This window comes from Corythoichthys intestinalis, chromosome 6 (assembly GCF_030265065.1).
Source record: "Corythoichthys intestinalis isolate RoL2023-P3 chromosome 6, ASM3026506v1, whole genome shotgun sequence".
Classification (NCBI taxonomy): Eukaryota; Metazoa; Chordata; class Actinopteri; order Syngnathiformes; family Syngnathidae; genus Corythoichthys; species Corythoichthys intestinalis.
In genome coordinates this window covers 24,401,048-24,414,003 of record NC_080400.1, presented here as the reverse complement: position 1 = coordinate 24,414,003, position 12,956 = coordinate 24,401,048, and the positions used below count along the sequence as shown (strand labels likewise).

The 12,956-nt window shown below is 41.2% G+C and overlaps 1 protein-coding gene across 1 annotated transcript; it reads right to left on the bottom strand.

Annotated features, from left to right (window-relative positions):
- Nucleotides 1–436: 436 nt before the first annotated feature.
- LOC130917289 (ribonucleoside-diphosphate reductase large subunit) lies at nt 437–10,418 on the bottom strand. The gene is made up of 4 exons (XM_057838538.1): nt 10,221–10,418; nt 5,442–7,423; nt 799–987; nt 437–717 (listed from the first exon to the last, which is right to left on the bottom strand). The coding sequence occupies exons 1-4, from the start codon at nt 10,237–10,239 to the stop codon at nt 511–513; spliced, it is 2,397 nt and encodes a 798-aa protein (XP_057694521.1). The 5' UTR covers nt 10,240–10,418; the 3' UTR covers nt 437–510.
- Between the last annotated feature and the right edge of the window lie 2,538 nt (nt 10,419–12,956).

Below are 12,956 nucleotides of genomic sequence, written 5' to 3'. Positions count from 1 at the left end.
ATTTGGCCATATGTTTAGGGTAATTGTCTTGCTGGAAGACCCAGTGACGACCCATCTTCAGCTTTCAGGCAACAGATTTTGATTTAAAATGTCCTGGTATTTCAAAGCATTCATGATGCCATGCACCCTAACATGGTTCTTAGGGCCTTTGGAAGCGAAACAGCCCCGCAGCATCACTGACCCACCCCCATACTTCAGTGGGTATGAGGTGCTTTTCAGCATGCGCATCTTTCGTGGCACGCCAGACCCACTTAGAATGTTTGTTGCCAAAAAGCTCAATCTTGGTCTCACAGAAAAATACACACGGTCCCAGGCTTTAACTGGGACCGTGTGCTTTGGTCAGATGAGAAGTCTAGCGCCGTAAATGAGTTCTAAGAGTGTCTTGTAAAGGATTAGGAGAAATAGAATCAACTCATTTTTAAATATAAGTATTTTATTTAGTATGTCCTAAGTATGAACACTGATGAACTGAAATGCTGTCACCGAATCAAAGCTTATTTGAGGGAGTGTTCAAGAGCCGCACATAAGGCACTCGTCTCTGTTCTCCAGAGAGCAAACCATGGCGGCAGTGTTGCGCTCCTTGGCGTCCTGCTCGGAGGCTTTCTCTGTCGTGCCGGTGCTGGTGGACGCCTCCTTCAGCTTCTCCTTGTTCAGCGTGAACTGAATCGGGTTGGCGGCGGGCTTGGTGCGTAGGTAGTACATGCCTGTTTTAAGACCCTGGGGACCAAGACAGGCGGTCATTTACGAGGAAGAGCGGCGAAAAAAAGGCTTCGTCGATCAGGACGGTTTGACTCGTACCTGCTTCCAACCGAAGAAATGCATGCTGGTCAGCTTGCCGTAGTTTGGCTCGGCGATGTGGATGTTGAGCGACTGACTCTGGTCGATGTAAGCCCCTCGGTCGGCGGCCATTTTGAGCACCGTCTTCTGGGAGATCTCCCACACGGTTTTGTACAATTGCTTGAGGTCAGCAGGGATCTCCGCGATATCCTGGAAAAGGGGAAAAACAATGCTTGAGATGGGCTGGAAGTTTACCTTTATGCATTTTTGATATTCTTGTATTACTGTAATGGTATTTTATACAGATTCTGCATACACATGTTCACCCATCACCGTTACAATTTTCCGGTATCTGAACCTTTTGGAATTTCTCACATTTCTGCATAAAACCCCCCATCAAATGTGATCTGATCCTTGTCAAAAATCAAACAGATGAAAAAACTGCTTCAACAAAACCACCCAAACATTTACATGTTTTCATATTTTCATGAGGATAGCATGCAAACAATGACAGAAAGGGGGAAAACATAAGTAAAAGAACCCACTGCCTAAGGAGACTTAAAGAGCAATTGAAACCAATTGACAATGACAACCATTTAAGTCAGGTGTGTGCCCTAATGATGTGGTTTAAAGCTGCCCTTCCCACTATAAAACACACACATGCTAAGAATTGTCTTGACAAGAAGCATTGTCTGATGTGCATCAGGGCTCGGTCAAAAGAGCTGTCTGAAGACCTACGATCAAGGATGGGAAAGGATACAAAACCATCTGTAAAAGTCTGGATGTTTATCAGTCGACAGTCAGAAATGTCTACAAATGGAGAGAGTTTGGCACTGTTGCTTGTCTCCCAAGGAGTGGCCATCCACCAAAGATGACGCCAAGAATTCCGCGCAGAATACTCAGAGGTTAACAAACAACCCTAGAGTGTCTGCCAAAGTCTCACAGAAATCACTGGCACAGTCCAATATCTCTGTGCACACATCAATTATATGTAAAACTATGGCCAAGAATGGTGTCCATGGGAGGACTCCATGGAGGAAGCCACGGCTGTCTAAAAAAAAACATTGATGCTCGTTTAATGTTCCAATAAGGCACTTGGAAACTCCACAGAAGCTTTGGCAAAATATTTTGTGGACTGATGAAACCAAAGTTGAATTTGGGAGTAATACACAAAGTCATGTGTGGAGGAAAAATGGAACCGCTCACCAACATCAACACCTTATCCCCACCGTGAAGCATGGTGGAGGGAGCATCATGATTTGGGGCGGTTTTGTACCTCAGGGTCTGGACAACTTGCAATCATTAATGGTAGAATGAATTCAAAGGTTTATCAGGATGTTTTGCAGGAAAACCCGAGGCCGTCTGTCAGACAGTTGAAGCTAAAAAGAGGATGGATGCTGCAACATGATCCAAAACACAGAAGTAAATCAACTTCAGAACTGTTTCAGAAGAACAAAATACACGTTCAGGAGTAGCCAAGTCAAAGTCCAGACTTGAACCCCATTGAGATGCTGTGGCATGACCTAAAGACAACGATTCATGCCAGACACCCCAGGAATCTGACTGAACTGAATTAACCCTGAGAAGAATGGGCCAACATTAGCCCTGGTAGATGTGCCAGACTGATCTGCAGCTATAGCAAGCGTCTGGTTGAAGTTATTGCTGCCCAAGAGGCGGCCACAAAATATTAAATGTGATGGTTCACTTACTTATTTTCCCCCTTCTGTCATTGTTTGCATACTATCCTCATTAAAATATGAAAACCTTAAAAAGTTTGGGTGGTTTTAGTTAAAGCAGATTTTTTTTTCATCTGTGCAATTTTGACAAAGATCAGATCACATTTGGGGCTTTTATGCAGAAATGGGAGAAATTCCAAAAGGTTCAGATACTTTTTCATACCATTGTATATTCAAATGGTGACGTAATCCAAAAGGTTGTCGATATGCGCCTGCCAGGAATTGATACATCGTTTCAAATAGGCATGTGCCGGTATGAGATTTTGACGGTACGATAACCGTGAGCAAAAATACCGCGGTTTCATGGTATTGCAATTATAGCTCCAAAATTTTGAGATGTATGGGTTTTTAAAAAAAAAGAAAAGAAAGAAAAATAAAATGTTTTTCCATTGAACAGGATTTTTTTTCAAAATATATTTGCAAATTGGAATATGAATATAATGTGAAAATAAATAAATTAACAAAAAATAACAAATATTTTATATAAAATTAAAATAAATAGAACCTAGACTATACCCACAGCCACAGCTCAAGTTGCTCAATATTAGAGTAAGAACAAAATAATTGCTATAAAAAAGTAAAAACACTTCTAAATAAAATTAAAAATACATACTGTATGACTTTTTTTTGAGGGGGGGAAGCTCAAGTGAAGTTTTGCCATTTTCAGCCACTGTGTCAACTCTAGTCTACATGATACCATGCCTTTGTGTTAAAAAGAACAAAGAATTCATAAGTTAATAAGTTAGTTAAAAATGTATAAGTTAGTTTTATAAATTAGTTAAAATGTAAATATTGTTGAGGAAAGGTCTCATCTAAAAAAAAAAAAAAGTGAGGAGTGAGACCTCCCTTCTCAATTAGCGATCTTTGACGCGATCCTTTTTCTTTCCCCCTTCATTCAAGCTTGTTTTTCACTCAGCGGCTGTGAGACATAAAACCTCGACGAAGCTGCTCTCCCAGCTTAGCCGAGGCTAACATTCGTCTTTGTAAGTTTTAGTTAGTTTGTATATTGAATTTGAAAGGAAAATGTGTGTTTTGTTTTTGGCGAACTTATTAATGGTGCTACTGCTATCCTGTTGAACCTAATCACACGTGGAAAAATACAATTGTACAACGTTTTAAATGTATTCATTTGCATATTTCAACACGATTTGAGAGCTCAATAAATTTAAGAAAAGTACGCCTTGTGTTTGGAGGGTTTGTTTTTGGGGTTTGCTGGCTGTTTAGCAGAATAGCGTCACTGACACTCACGGCAACAAACGGGAAGTGTGAGCGCTGCCGCATCAAGCCACTTCGGCTGCATTTTGCCACATGAAAAATAGCGAATACCGTACTAAGGTATGACGGAAAATTTTAGTGGTTTTGAAACCGCGACGTTTTCACACCACGGTAAACCGGTAACCGGCACATGTCTAGTTTCAAAAAGGTATCATTGTTTGGAAAGAAAAAAAACAAAAGGAACCAACAGGTTGCTATCAAAATCTGTGTTAGCTCATTGGCTGCTAATCTATCCCTTGACACTCCCTGTCAAAATGGATTGGATGCCTCGCGCCATCAATGGCACTGAAACAGAGCATTCATAACCAGTGTTTTGAGGGCATTTATTGGTCACCTCATGTTCATTTTGGGGTGATTACAGATCATTTCCTGTCAATTTCGAGTCACTTCCTATTCATTTAGGGACATTCCCGGGTCACTTCCTGTTCATTAACCCAAAATCAACAGGAAGTGACCAAAAATCAATATATTGTTCAATGATTTCTTGACCCATGTATCACTAATTGTATTACCACATCTTGAGCTAATTGTTATCCCGAACCTTGTATCGCAACTCCTATCTTATCGTGAGGAACCCAGAGGTTCCCACTAAAGATGCTGATCGATCGAACCCGATCACGTCTTTTTTGTAAGTATCGGAATCGGCAAAAAAATGCCTTCTTTAAAAAAAATATATATATATATTTTGTTTTATTATTTTATTTAAATCGTTTTCTAATTGTATTTAACGTTACAGACAAAATGTCTTACACTCATCCAGAGTAGTTTTGGCTTACAGTAGGGGTATCAAATTTATTGCGTTAACGGAGGTAATTAATTTTTTTTAATTAATCACATTAAATAATTAACGCATGCGTTGCACAATCCACTCACGCATTGTCGCGTTCAATCTATAAAGACGCCGTTTTACCTATAGATAGTGCTAAAAGGCAGCGTATAATGAGTAGAGAGAATTTTGACAGCCTTTGGAGCCATTTTTCATGTGGCTAAAGCCCTACAATACCTCTCTCAGCAATGAATAATAGCGTGGGAGGCAATGTGAAGAAGAAAGGTAGTAGTTGATCATTTTTTTAACACCCTATGTTCTTTCCCAACGCAGAGAAGATATATGAATTAGTGCCCCTACGCACAGTCATGGTTGCACTTCCCATCATGCATTTGGGGAGAAGTTAAATGGCTGCAGTATCATTTACTGAAAGCTCAACAAATACACTAGATGGCAATATTTAGTCACAATATACAAAGTCACACTTGTCCTTTAAGAATTACAAGTCTTTCTATCCGTGGAGCCCTCTCACAGAAAGAATGTTAATAATGTAAATGTCATCTTGAGGATTTATTGTCATAATAAACAAATACAGTACTTATGTACTGTATGTTGAATGTATATATTCGTCCGAGTTTTATTCATTTTTTTCTTAATGCATTGCCAAAATGTATATGATCGGGAAAAATTATCGGGAATGATCGGAATTGAATCGGGAGCACAAAAAAAAAAAAAAAAAAAAGCAATCGAATCGGGAAATATCGGGAGCGGCAGATACTCAAACTAAAACGATCGGGAGCAAAAAAACATGATCGGAACAACCCTAGTTCCCAGCTCTAAATACAATTTTCGGACCAGTGTAATTCATAAACAGTGGTTTCTCCTACCTGTACAGATCCATTGTGAGCAATGAGCGTGTTCTTCATGTCCTCGCCCCACAGCCCCCTCTCAGTGAGATCCTTGAGCAGGTGCGGGTTGACGCACTGGAACTCCCCGGAGAGCACCCGCCGCGTGTAGATGTTGCTAGTGTACGCTTCAATGGACTCGTTGTTGCCAAGGATCTGCGCGGTGGAAGCGGTGGGCATGGGTGCCAGCAGCAGGCTGTTCCTCACGCCGTGCTTGGCGATCTTCTCCTTGAGGAGCGCCCAGTCCCACAGCGAGGTAGGCGTCCGCTCCCACATGTCGTACTGGAGGATCCCTTTGCTGACGGGGGAGCCCGGGTAGGTTTCGTAAGGGCCGTGCTCGGCTGCCAGCTCACAGCTGGCCTCCAGGGCGGCGTAGTAGAGTGTCTCGAAGATCTGGATGTTAAGGAGCTGCGCTTCGGGGCTTTCGAAGGGGTGCCGCATGAGGATGAAGGCGTCGGCCAGGCCTTGAACGCCGATGCCGATGGGGCGGTGGCGCATGTTGGAGCGCTGTGCCTCGGGGACCGGGTAGTAGTTAATGTCGATGATCCTATTGAGGTTCTTGACGATGACTTTGGTGACGGCGGCCAGCTTTTCGAAGTCGTAAGTGCGCTCGGGCGTGACGTACATGTTGAGCGCCACAGATGCCAGGTTGCACACGGCCACTTCATCCTCGCTGGTGTACTCCACAATCTCCGTGCACAGGTTGCTGCACTTGATGGTGCCGAGGTTCTGCTGGTTGCTCTTGCGGTTGCACGCGTCCTTGTAGAGCATATACGGCGTGCCCGTCTCCGTCTGCGACTCGATGATGGCGTACCACACCTGTTGGGCCTTAACCACCCGCTTGACACGGCCCTCCCTCTCGTAGCGCGTGTACAGCGCCTCGAACTCCTCGCCCCAGCACTCGTCCAGGCCGGGGCACTCGTTGGGGCACATGAGCGACCAATCCTGGTTGCTCTCCACGCGCTTCATGAAGAGATCCGGGATCCACAGGGCGTAGAAGAGGTCTCGGGCGCGCTGTTCCTCTTTTCCAGTGTTCTTTTTGAGCTCCAAGAAGTCAAAGACGTCAAAGTGCCACGGTTCCAGGTACATGGCGAAGGCGCCGGGTCGTTTGTTGCCACCTTGATCCACGTACCGCGCAGTGTTGTTGTAGACGCGCAGCATAGGGACCAGGCCATTGGAGTTGCCGTTGGTGCCAGCAATGTAGCTGCCGGTGGCGCGGATGCAGCTGACCGCCACGCCGATGCCGCCGGCCGACTTGGAAATGAGGGCACACTGCTTGAGGGTGTCGTAGATGCCCTCGATGCTGTCGTCCTTCATAGCCAGCAGGAAGCAGCTAGACAGCTGCGGCCGGTTGGTGCCGGCGTTGAAGAGCGTGGGCGAGGCGTGCGTGAACCACCTCTCCGACAACAGGTTGTACGTCTCGATGGCGGCGTCAACGCGGGCCCCGTGGATGCCCACCGCCACCCTCATCAACATGTGCTGCGGGCGTTCGGCCACCTTGCCATTGATCTTCAGCAAGTACGAGCGCTCCAGGGTCTTGAAGCCAAAGAAGTTGTAAGAGAAGTCGCGGTCGTATATGATGGCCGAGTTGAGGCGGTCCTTGTGCTCCAGGACCACGTCCAGCGTCTCCTTGGAGATCATGGGAGAGTGGCGGCGATTGAGCGGGTTGACGTAGTTGTAGAGGTCCTCCATGACTTCACTGAACACCTTCTTGGTCTCCTTGTGCAGGTTGGAGACGGCGATGCGTGCCGCCAGCACAGCATAGTCGGGGTGCTTGGTGGTGAGAGTGGCGGCGATCTCTGCCGCTAGCGTGTCCAGCTCCACCGTGGTCACGCCGCTGTAGAGACCCTGGATGACCTTCATGGTGATTTGGGCGGGGTCCACAAAGTCCGCGTTGAGGCCGTAGCACAGCTTCTGGATGCGCGAGGTGATTTTGTCAAACATGACGCGCTCTTGGCGTCCATCTGGAACCAAGCGAAAAAGTTATTGATGATAAAAACTTGTATTTTTAAATTGTTGGCTGCCATTGACAACTATTTTGACTGATCGCTACCACTTCTCCCAGTCCAAACGGATTGGACGTTTATATTCATCAATGACAGGGAATGAGTTGAAGAGACAAAACAAAACAGAAAAACTGTCATGAACGTTTCCTACCAACTACGAGAGTGAACTCCAGCGTGTTTAGTGTGTCTAGTGGTGGCAAAAACTGTGTTTTTATTCTTTCTGGTATCTTTGTTGAGAAAGCGAGTGGGTGTATAATGTAAACATGATACGAGTCATACACACGTGCTTTTTATGGAAAATAATTATATCATTTTTGTTCTGGTGGTAATAATGTTGACCTGTGGAATTAGGCTCACCTATAGGACTGCATTTATTTTAATTACCATAATTTTCGCACTATAAGGCGCACCTGACTATAAGCCGCCACCCACCAAATTTGGCACGAAAACGGCATTTTTTCATAGATAAGCAGCACTGGACTATAAGCCGAAGCTGTAGGATATTTACACCAAAAGATATTAACCGGCAACACTATTTGACAGCGGCATCATGTGACTGTCGTAAGACCAAATGAACCACCATGAAGCTTTGAACCAATTGGCTGCAAAGCTTTATTGCTTCAAGACACTTCATATGGCCATCACTGCTCCTTTGGGGTAGACAGTCAACCTCTGCTGCCATCTGCTGTCGACACTGTTGTTGTCCAACATGCCTCCTAGCATGCATTGCAGCGCTACAGATGTAAATAACAATCAAATTCATGTTCTGTGGTAATTATTTTTTCAGTTACTGTACCGCTTGTTTCATTAACTGCTAGTTACAATATAGTATTTAGTAACACTTTATTTGACAGTGGTGCCATAAGACTGTCATTTAGACAATCATAATTATGACATGAAAATGTCCTGAGCATTAATGAATGCTTATTCTTATGACGCCACTGTCAAATGAAGTGTTATCTATTGACCCAAATAAATCAACAAATAAGCCGCACGATTTAAAATGAAGGAAAAAAAGTAGCGGCTTATAGTCCGAAAATTACGGTACATTTAGAATTTTTCAGTTATTTGTCGTTATTTTTTAAATTTATTAGAACATTATGGTTATGTTCCAATTTGCTAATATGTTTTGAAGAACAAAAATCCCGTTCAATAGAAAGAAAAATAAGATTTCAACCTCGATATCTCAAAGTAACACATTTTAGAGCTGTAATTGCAATACCGTGAAACAGTGATATTTACATGGCTTAAGATTATCATACTGTCAGTATCTCATACCGGCACATGCATAGTCACCTCATATCAAAATATACTGATAATATTGCCCAGTTATCATGTTACTAATGTCACAAGGAAGTGCAGGTTATCGGAGATTCTTGCATTTGATTGCCTAAAAAGGTAACAGCATTGACAAAATGGCTGCCATTACAAAAGAAGATAATACAATGGTTTTTCGGTTAGAAGTTGACAGCCAGCCTTTGATTCTATACAGGAAGCTAAGTTTAAACTTAAATTTACGGATTAGATGATGAATATGAGTTCTGAATGATAAATTACTGTCAATCCAAATTCCTAAGTATTTGTATGAATTGGTGAGAGTAACTTGAGTACCATTTAGGGATTTGATTCCGGGTAAGTCATTGTCAGTAATAGTGGAAGTGGAGAGAACCATGTATTTAGTTTTTTCAGAATTTAAAACTAATCTGTGATTATGAAGAGATATTTGTAAGCTATCAAAAGCAGTCTGTAAATGAGTCAGAGCTAGAGATGGGGAAGAACCGGGCGCATATAGAATACAATCATCAGCAAAAAAGTGGACATTACAATATTGATTAGAAAGAAAAATATTATTAATGTATAACGTAAAAAGGAGTGGTCCAAGGACAGACCCCTGCGGCACCCCATTTTTAATAGTAAGTGGACTTGATTGAACACCGTCAGCAGCAACTGTTTGTATTCTGTCTGTAAGGTAGGACTTAAACCAGTTGAGGGCATTAACGTCTAAACCTATGACCTGCAGTTTATGAAGTAGAATTTTATGATCAGCGGTATCGAATGCTTTTGAAAGAGCAATGAAAAGAGCAGCACAGAACTGTTTATTATCAAGAAAGGAGACAATGTTATTTAGGACAGAAACTGAAGCTGTAATTGTACTGTGACCTGGGCGAAAACCAGACTGTTGTGGCTATTTATGTTGTTCCTCCAATATGACATTTGTTTTTTTAAAAATTGTGGTTTTTTTCTCCCTTTTTTCACAACAAGATTATTTCTGCTCGGATACACATGATAAAGGTGTTGTCTGATCCTTTAAGAGTGAAAAATGTCAAAAGGGGTTTAATTTGTTCAACGTTTGCATGGAAGACCGAATCTTGTAAACCTGAGTTTTGTCTTCCGTGCGCATGCGCGTCTTGATATGCAGTTTGGCGCCAAACATGACAAAGACACATTGAAAATACAAAATAAGCGACGAAAAACGCAACGTCTACATAAATTACTGAGCGCAATGTTGTTTAGTCACTTTTTTTGTTGTTGTTGTCGTTACAATCGAACTTAGTCGTTTAAGTCTAATCCACCTGATAAACAAATTAACCAAGATAACGCCACAGTAAACCGGCTCTTTTATAGACATAATCGTTTAATGGAATAGGTAAAACAGCTAAAATTCCCCTTAGATCTTGACTACTAAAAAGTAATTTGTGAAAATGTACAAGAAGTACAATCTGAAATGTAACAAGTAAACAACCGATTGACTCACCTCTCTTAATCACATGCATCTTACTGGTAGCGTTTAGTTAGTCCACCCACAATGCGGCTAACGGAGACCTCCTGTCACGGCGTCAAAGTGCAAACTCGACCGCCGAATTTTTGGAGTCCTAGTCCGAGCAACAGTGCGGTAAGAAGTGACCGCTTATCCCGGTGAACTCCCGCTAACGTTAATTTGTAGCAAAGGAAGTGGAAGGCGGGACCGAGCCTGCATATTGGCCAATTGACGTCAAGGAAATGATATTGGCCAATCACATTGACCAATCGCCATCGAGGGAGGAGCAACAAGATTTTCAAGATGTTTTCCTTTTCCGGTCGTTTTCCCGGAACAAAATATGGCGGGATTGAATAAAGTAGGTCAAAATCAATATGTAACCGAGGAAAAACTGAAAGCGTCGTGTGGAAATTTACAAATTTGCCAATGAAATAAAAAGAATGTAGATTAAACGTATGGTTTGTGCCCATCTGGGATTTATTATGGAAAGTGAATGCTTTATTAATACAAATATAAATACAATTATAAATGGTGATTGTAATTTGATGACGTAGGTAAACAGTAATTTAATATATGAAACAGAACTTTGATCAAACGAAACCTAAGTAAAAGGTGACACACATCAATAATATAGGAGTTTATTGAAGGTTTTTGTGAGGTCACGGAGAGTTAAAATAATGATCTACACTTACACTTCAGAAGATGGCGGTAGTGCTCTCAAAAGGCCGTTTGGTAGCTGCTATTTAAGGGAGGAAAAAAAACAAATAGGGCGGAAAACACTCTGGTGACCTGAAGTTCCGCTCTGAGACTCCCAATTTGGCCAAATTTCAAAATTGTCCTATATGCACGTGTGATACATCATTGGAAAGCTTAAAATTTTCTGGAGGAAGAACAATTTTGAACAGGGGGGCATTTTAAAAAAAAAAATTTAAACAGCAAAGCCCTAACTGGAGGCGAGAGCACGCAAGAGCAGAATTAAAGACGCCACGATTTTAACGAGATATTATCGCGTACTTACCTTGTTGCGATCCAAAAACTCCATGTTGCGTGTATCACCGAGCGTGAAGACACATATGTGAAGGGCCACAGCTGGATTTTGGGGGGATTTTATGGGTGAAACATGGTCATATAACAAGGGTCGCGATGCAGAAATCACAGACATCAAGGAGCGGTTGAGATGTTCTTTTTCATATATATATCCTTTTAAATGTTTTTTTCTTCAATTTTTCTTTTTTTGTATCGATTATTTATCTAAAATATTGGGGAAAATGTAATGACAGTAATGAAAAAAATACAATTAAGCAATAGTTATGAGGTAGATATCTGTGACTTTTATACAGACGCTAATTTTTTCATTGTGACGTAATTTGTTTAAAAGTTTAAAATATGCGCGTGAATAATTTTTTAAAGTTGTTTTTTTTTAACTAAATATTAGACATCCATTAATGATTCTAAACTAAAAATGACAGACATTTCGAATAATAAATACGATAACTTCCCTTCTTTTTATGGCTAGGTTGAAACAAAAGCGGTTGCACGACGTCTATAAACGGGGGTTTCCAGCGTAAAACGGACAAAATAAAAATAGAAGTGCTGCAACGATTAATCGATTAACTCGAGTATTCGATTAGAAAAAAATATTCGAATTAAATTTTGTTGCTTTGAGTATTCGTTTAATTAAAGTGGCGTTGTATTGGTTTATTTTGAAAGTGTTTGCATGTAGTTTTATTGATTTGGGTGGCAACAATTAATATGATATAACTCATTTCTCATGGCTGAAACTAGCTGCTCCCTGTTAAGACCAACATTAGCCAAGTTTTTGTTTGAGGTAATGTTTTTTAATGCATTCATGATTTAGTTTATAGGTATATTTAACAGTTTTTTGTGGGAATATGTGTCTGAACCATTTGTTAACAGCATTGTAAAAAAAAAAAAAAAACTAACAAAACAAAAAAAAAACTTTTTTTTATAGCATTTAAGCTAAAACATTTTTTTTAATGTAAGTTAGCCAATTGTTCTTTTGTGGTACATAGATCCTCATTAAAAAAAAAATAAAAAATTATACCGTTTTACGCTCAGCTCGGGTATTTTAATTTTTCAATGTTCCTTATCCGATTACTCGATTATTCGAACTAACTAGTCCATCGATTAATCGACTAGTAAAATATTCGATAGCTGCAGCCCTAAAAAATAGTTCGGGGACTTGATGCGCCATGAATCTGCTATGGCAGCATATAGACATATTGTTCTGTCAAACACAACATTTTTTGGGGTTTAAAATACAGCAGATTATTTTAAAGAGGGGTGCAAGAGCAGAAACTGTTTTTTTTTTTCAGCCTTGTCTATGTTTTCCGCCATAAACCACACTGCGAGGAAAGTGAAACAGTTGAACATGTGTTAACGGTGTGTGATAAATATGGGGAGGAGAGGAAACATTTGAAAACCGTTCTGGAATAGGCAAAAGAGGTATTAATATATTTAGGCTGGAAAATATTCTAAAGTTAAAAACAAGCAAAATTCAAAGACAACTAATTGAATTTCTCAAGGAAACAGGGCTAATGAAAATTATGTAGAGTTTCTTTTTCCACACTGGGTGTGTTTTTTTTTTTTAATTGTCAGAATAGCAGAATTGCAGTCTGTAACAACCTGATCTCTTGCCAAACCGTCAACCCAGTAGATGGCGGTAATGCTCAATGATACAAGGGTTAAACTGTCAAGTGCTAACAAAAAAAA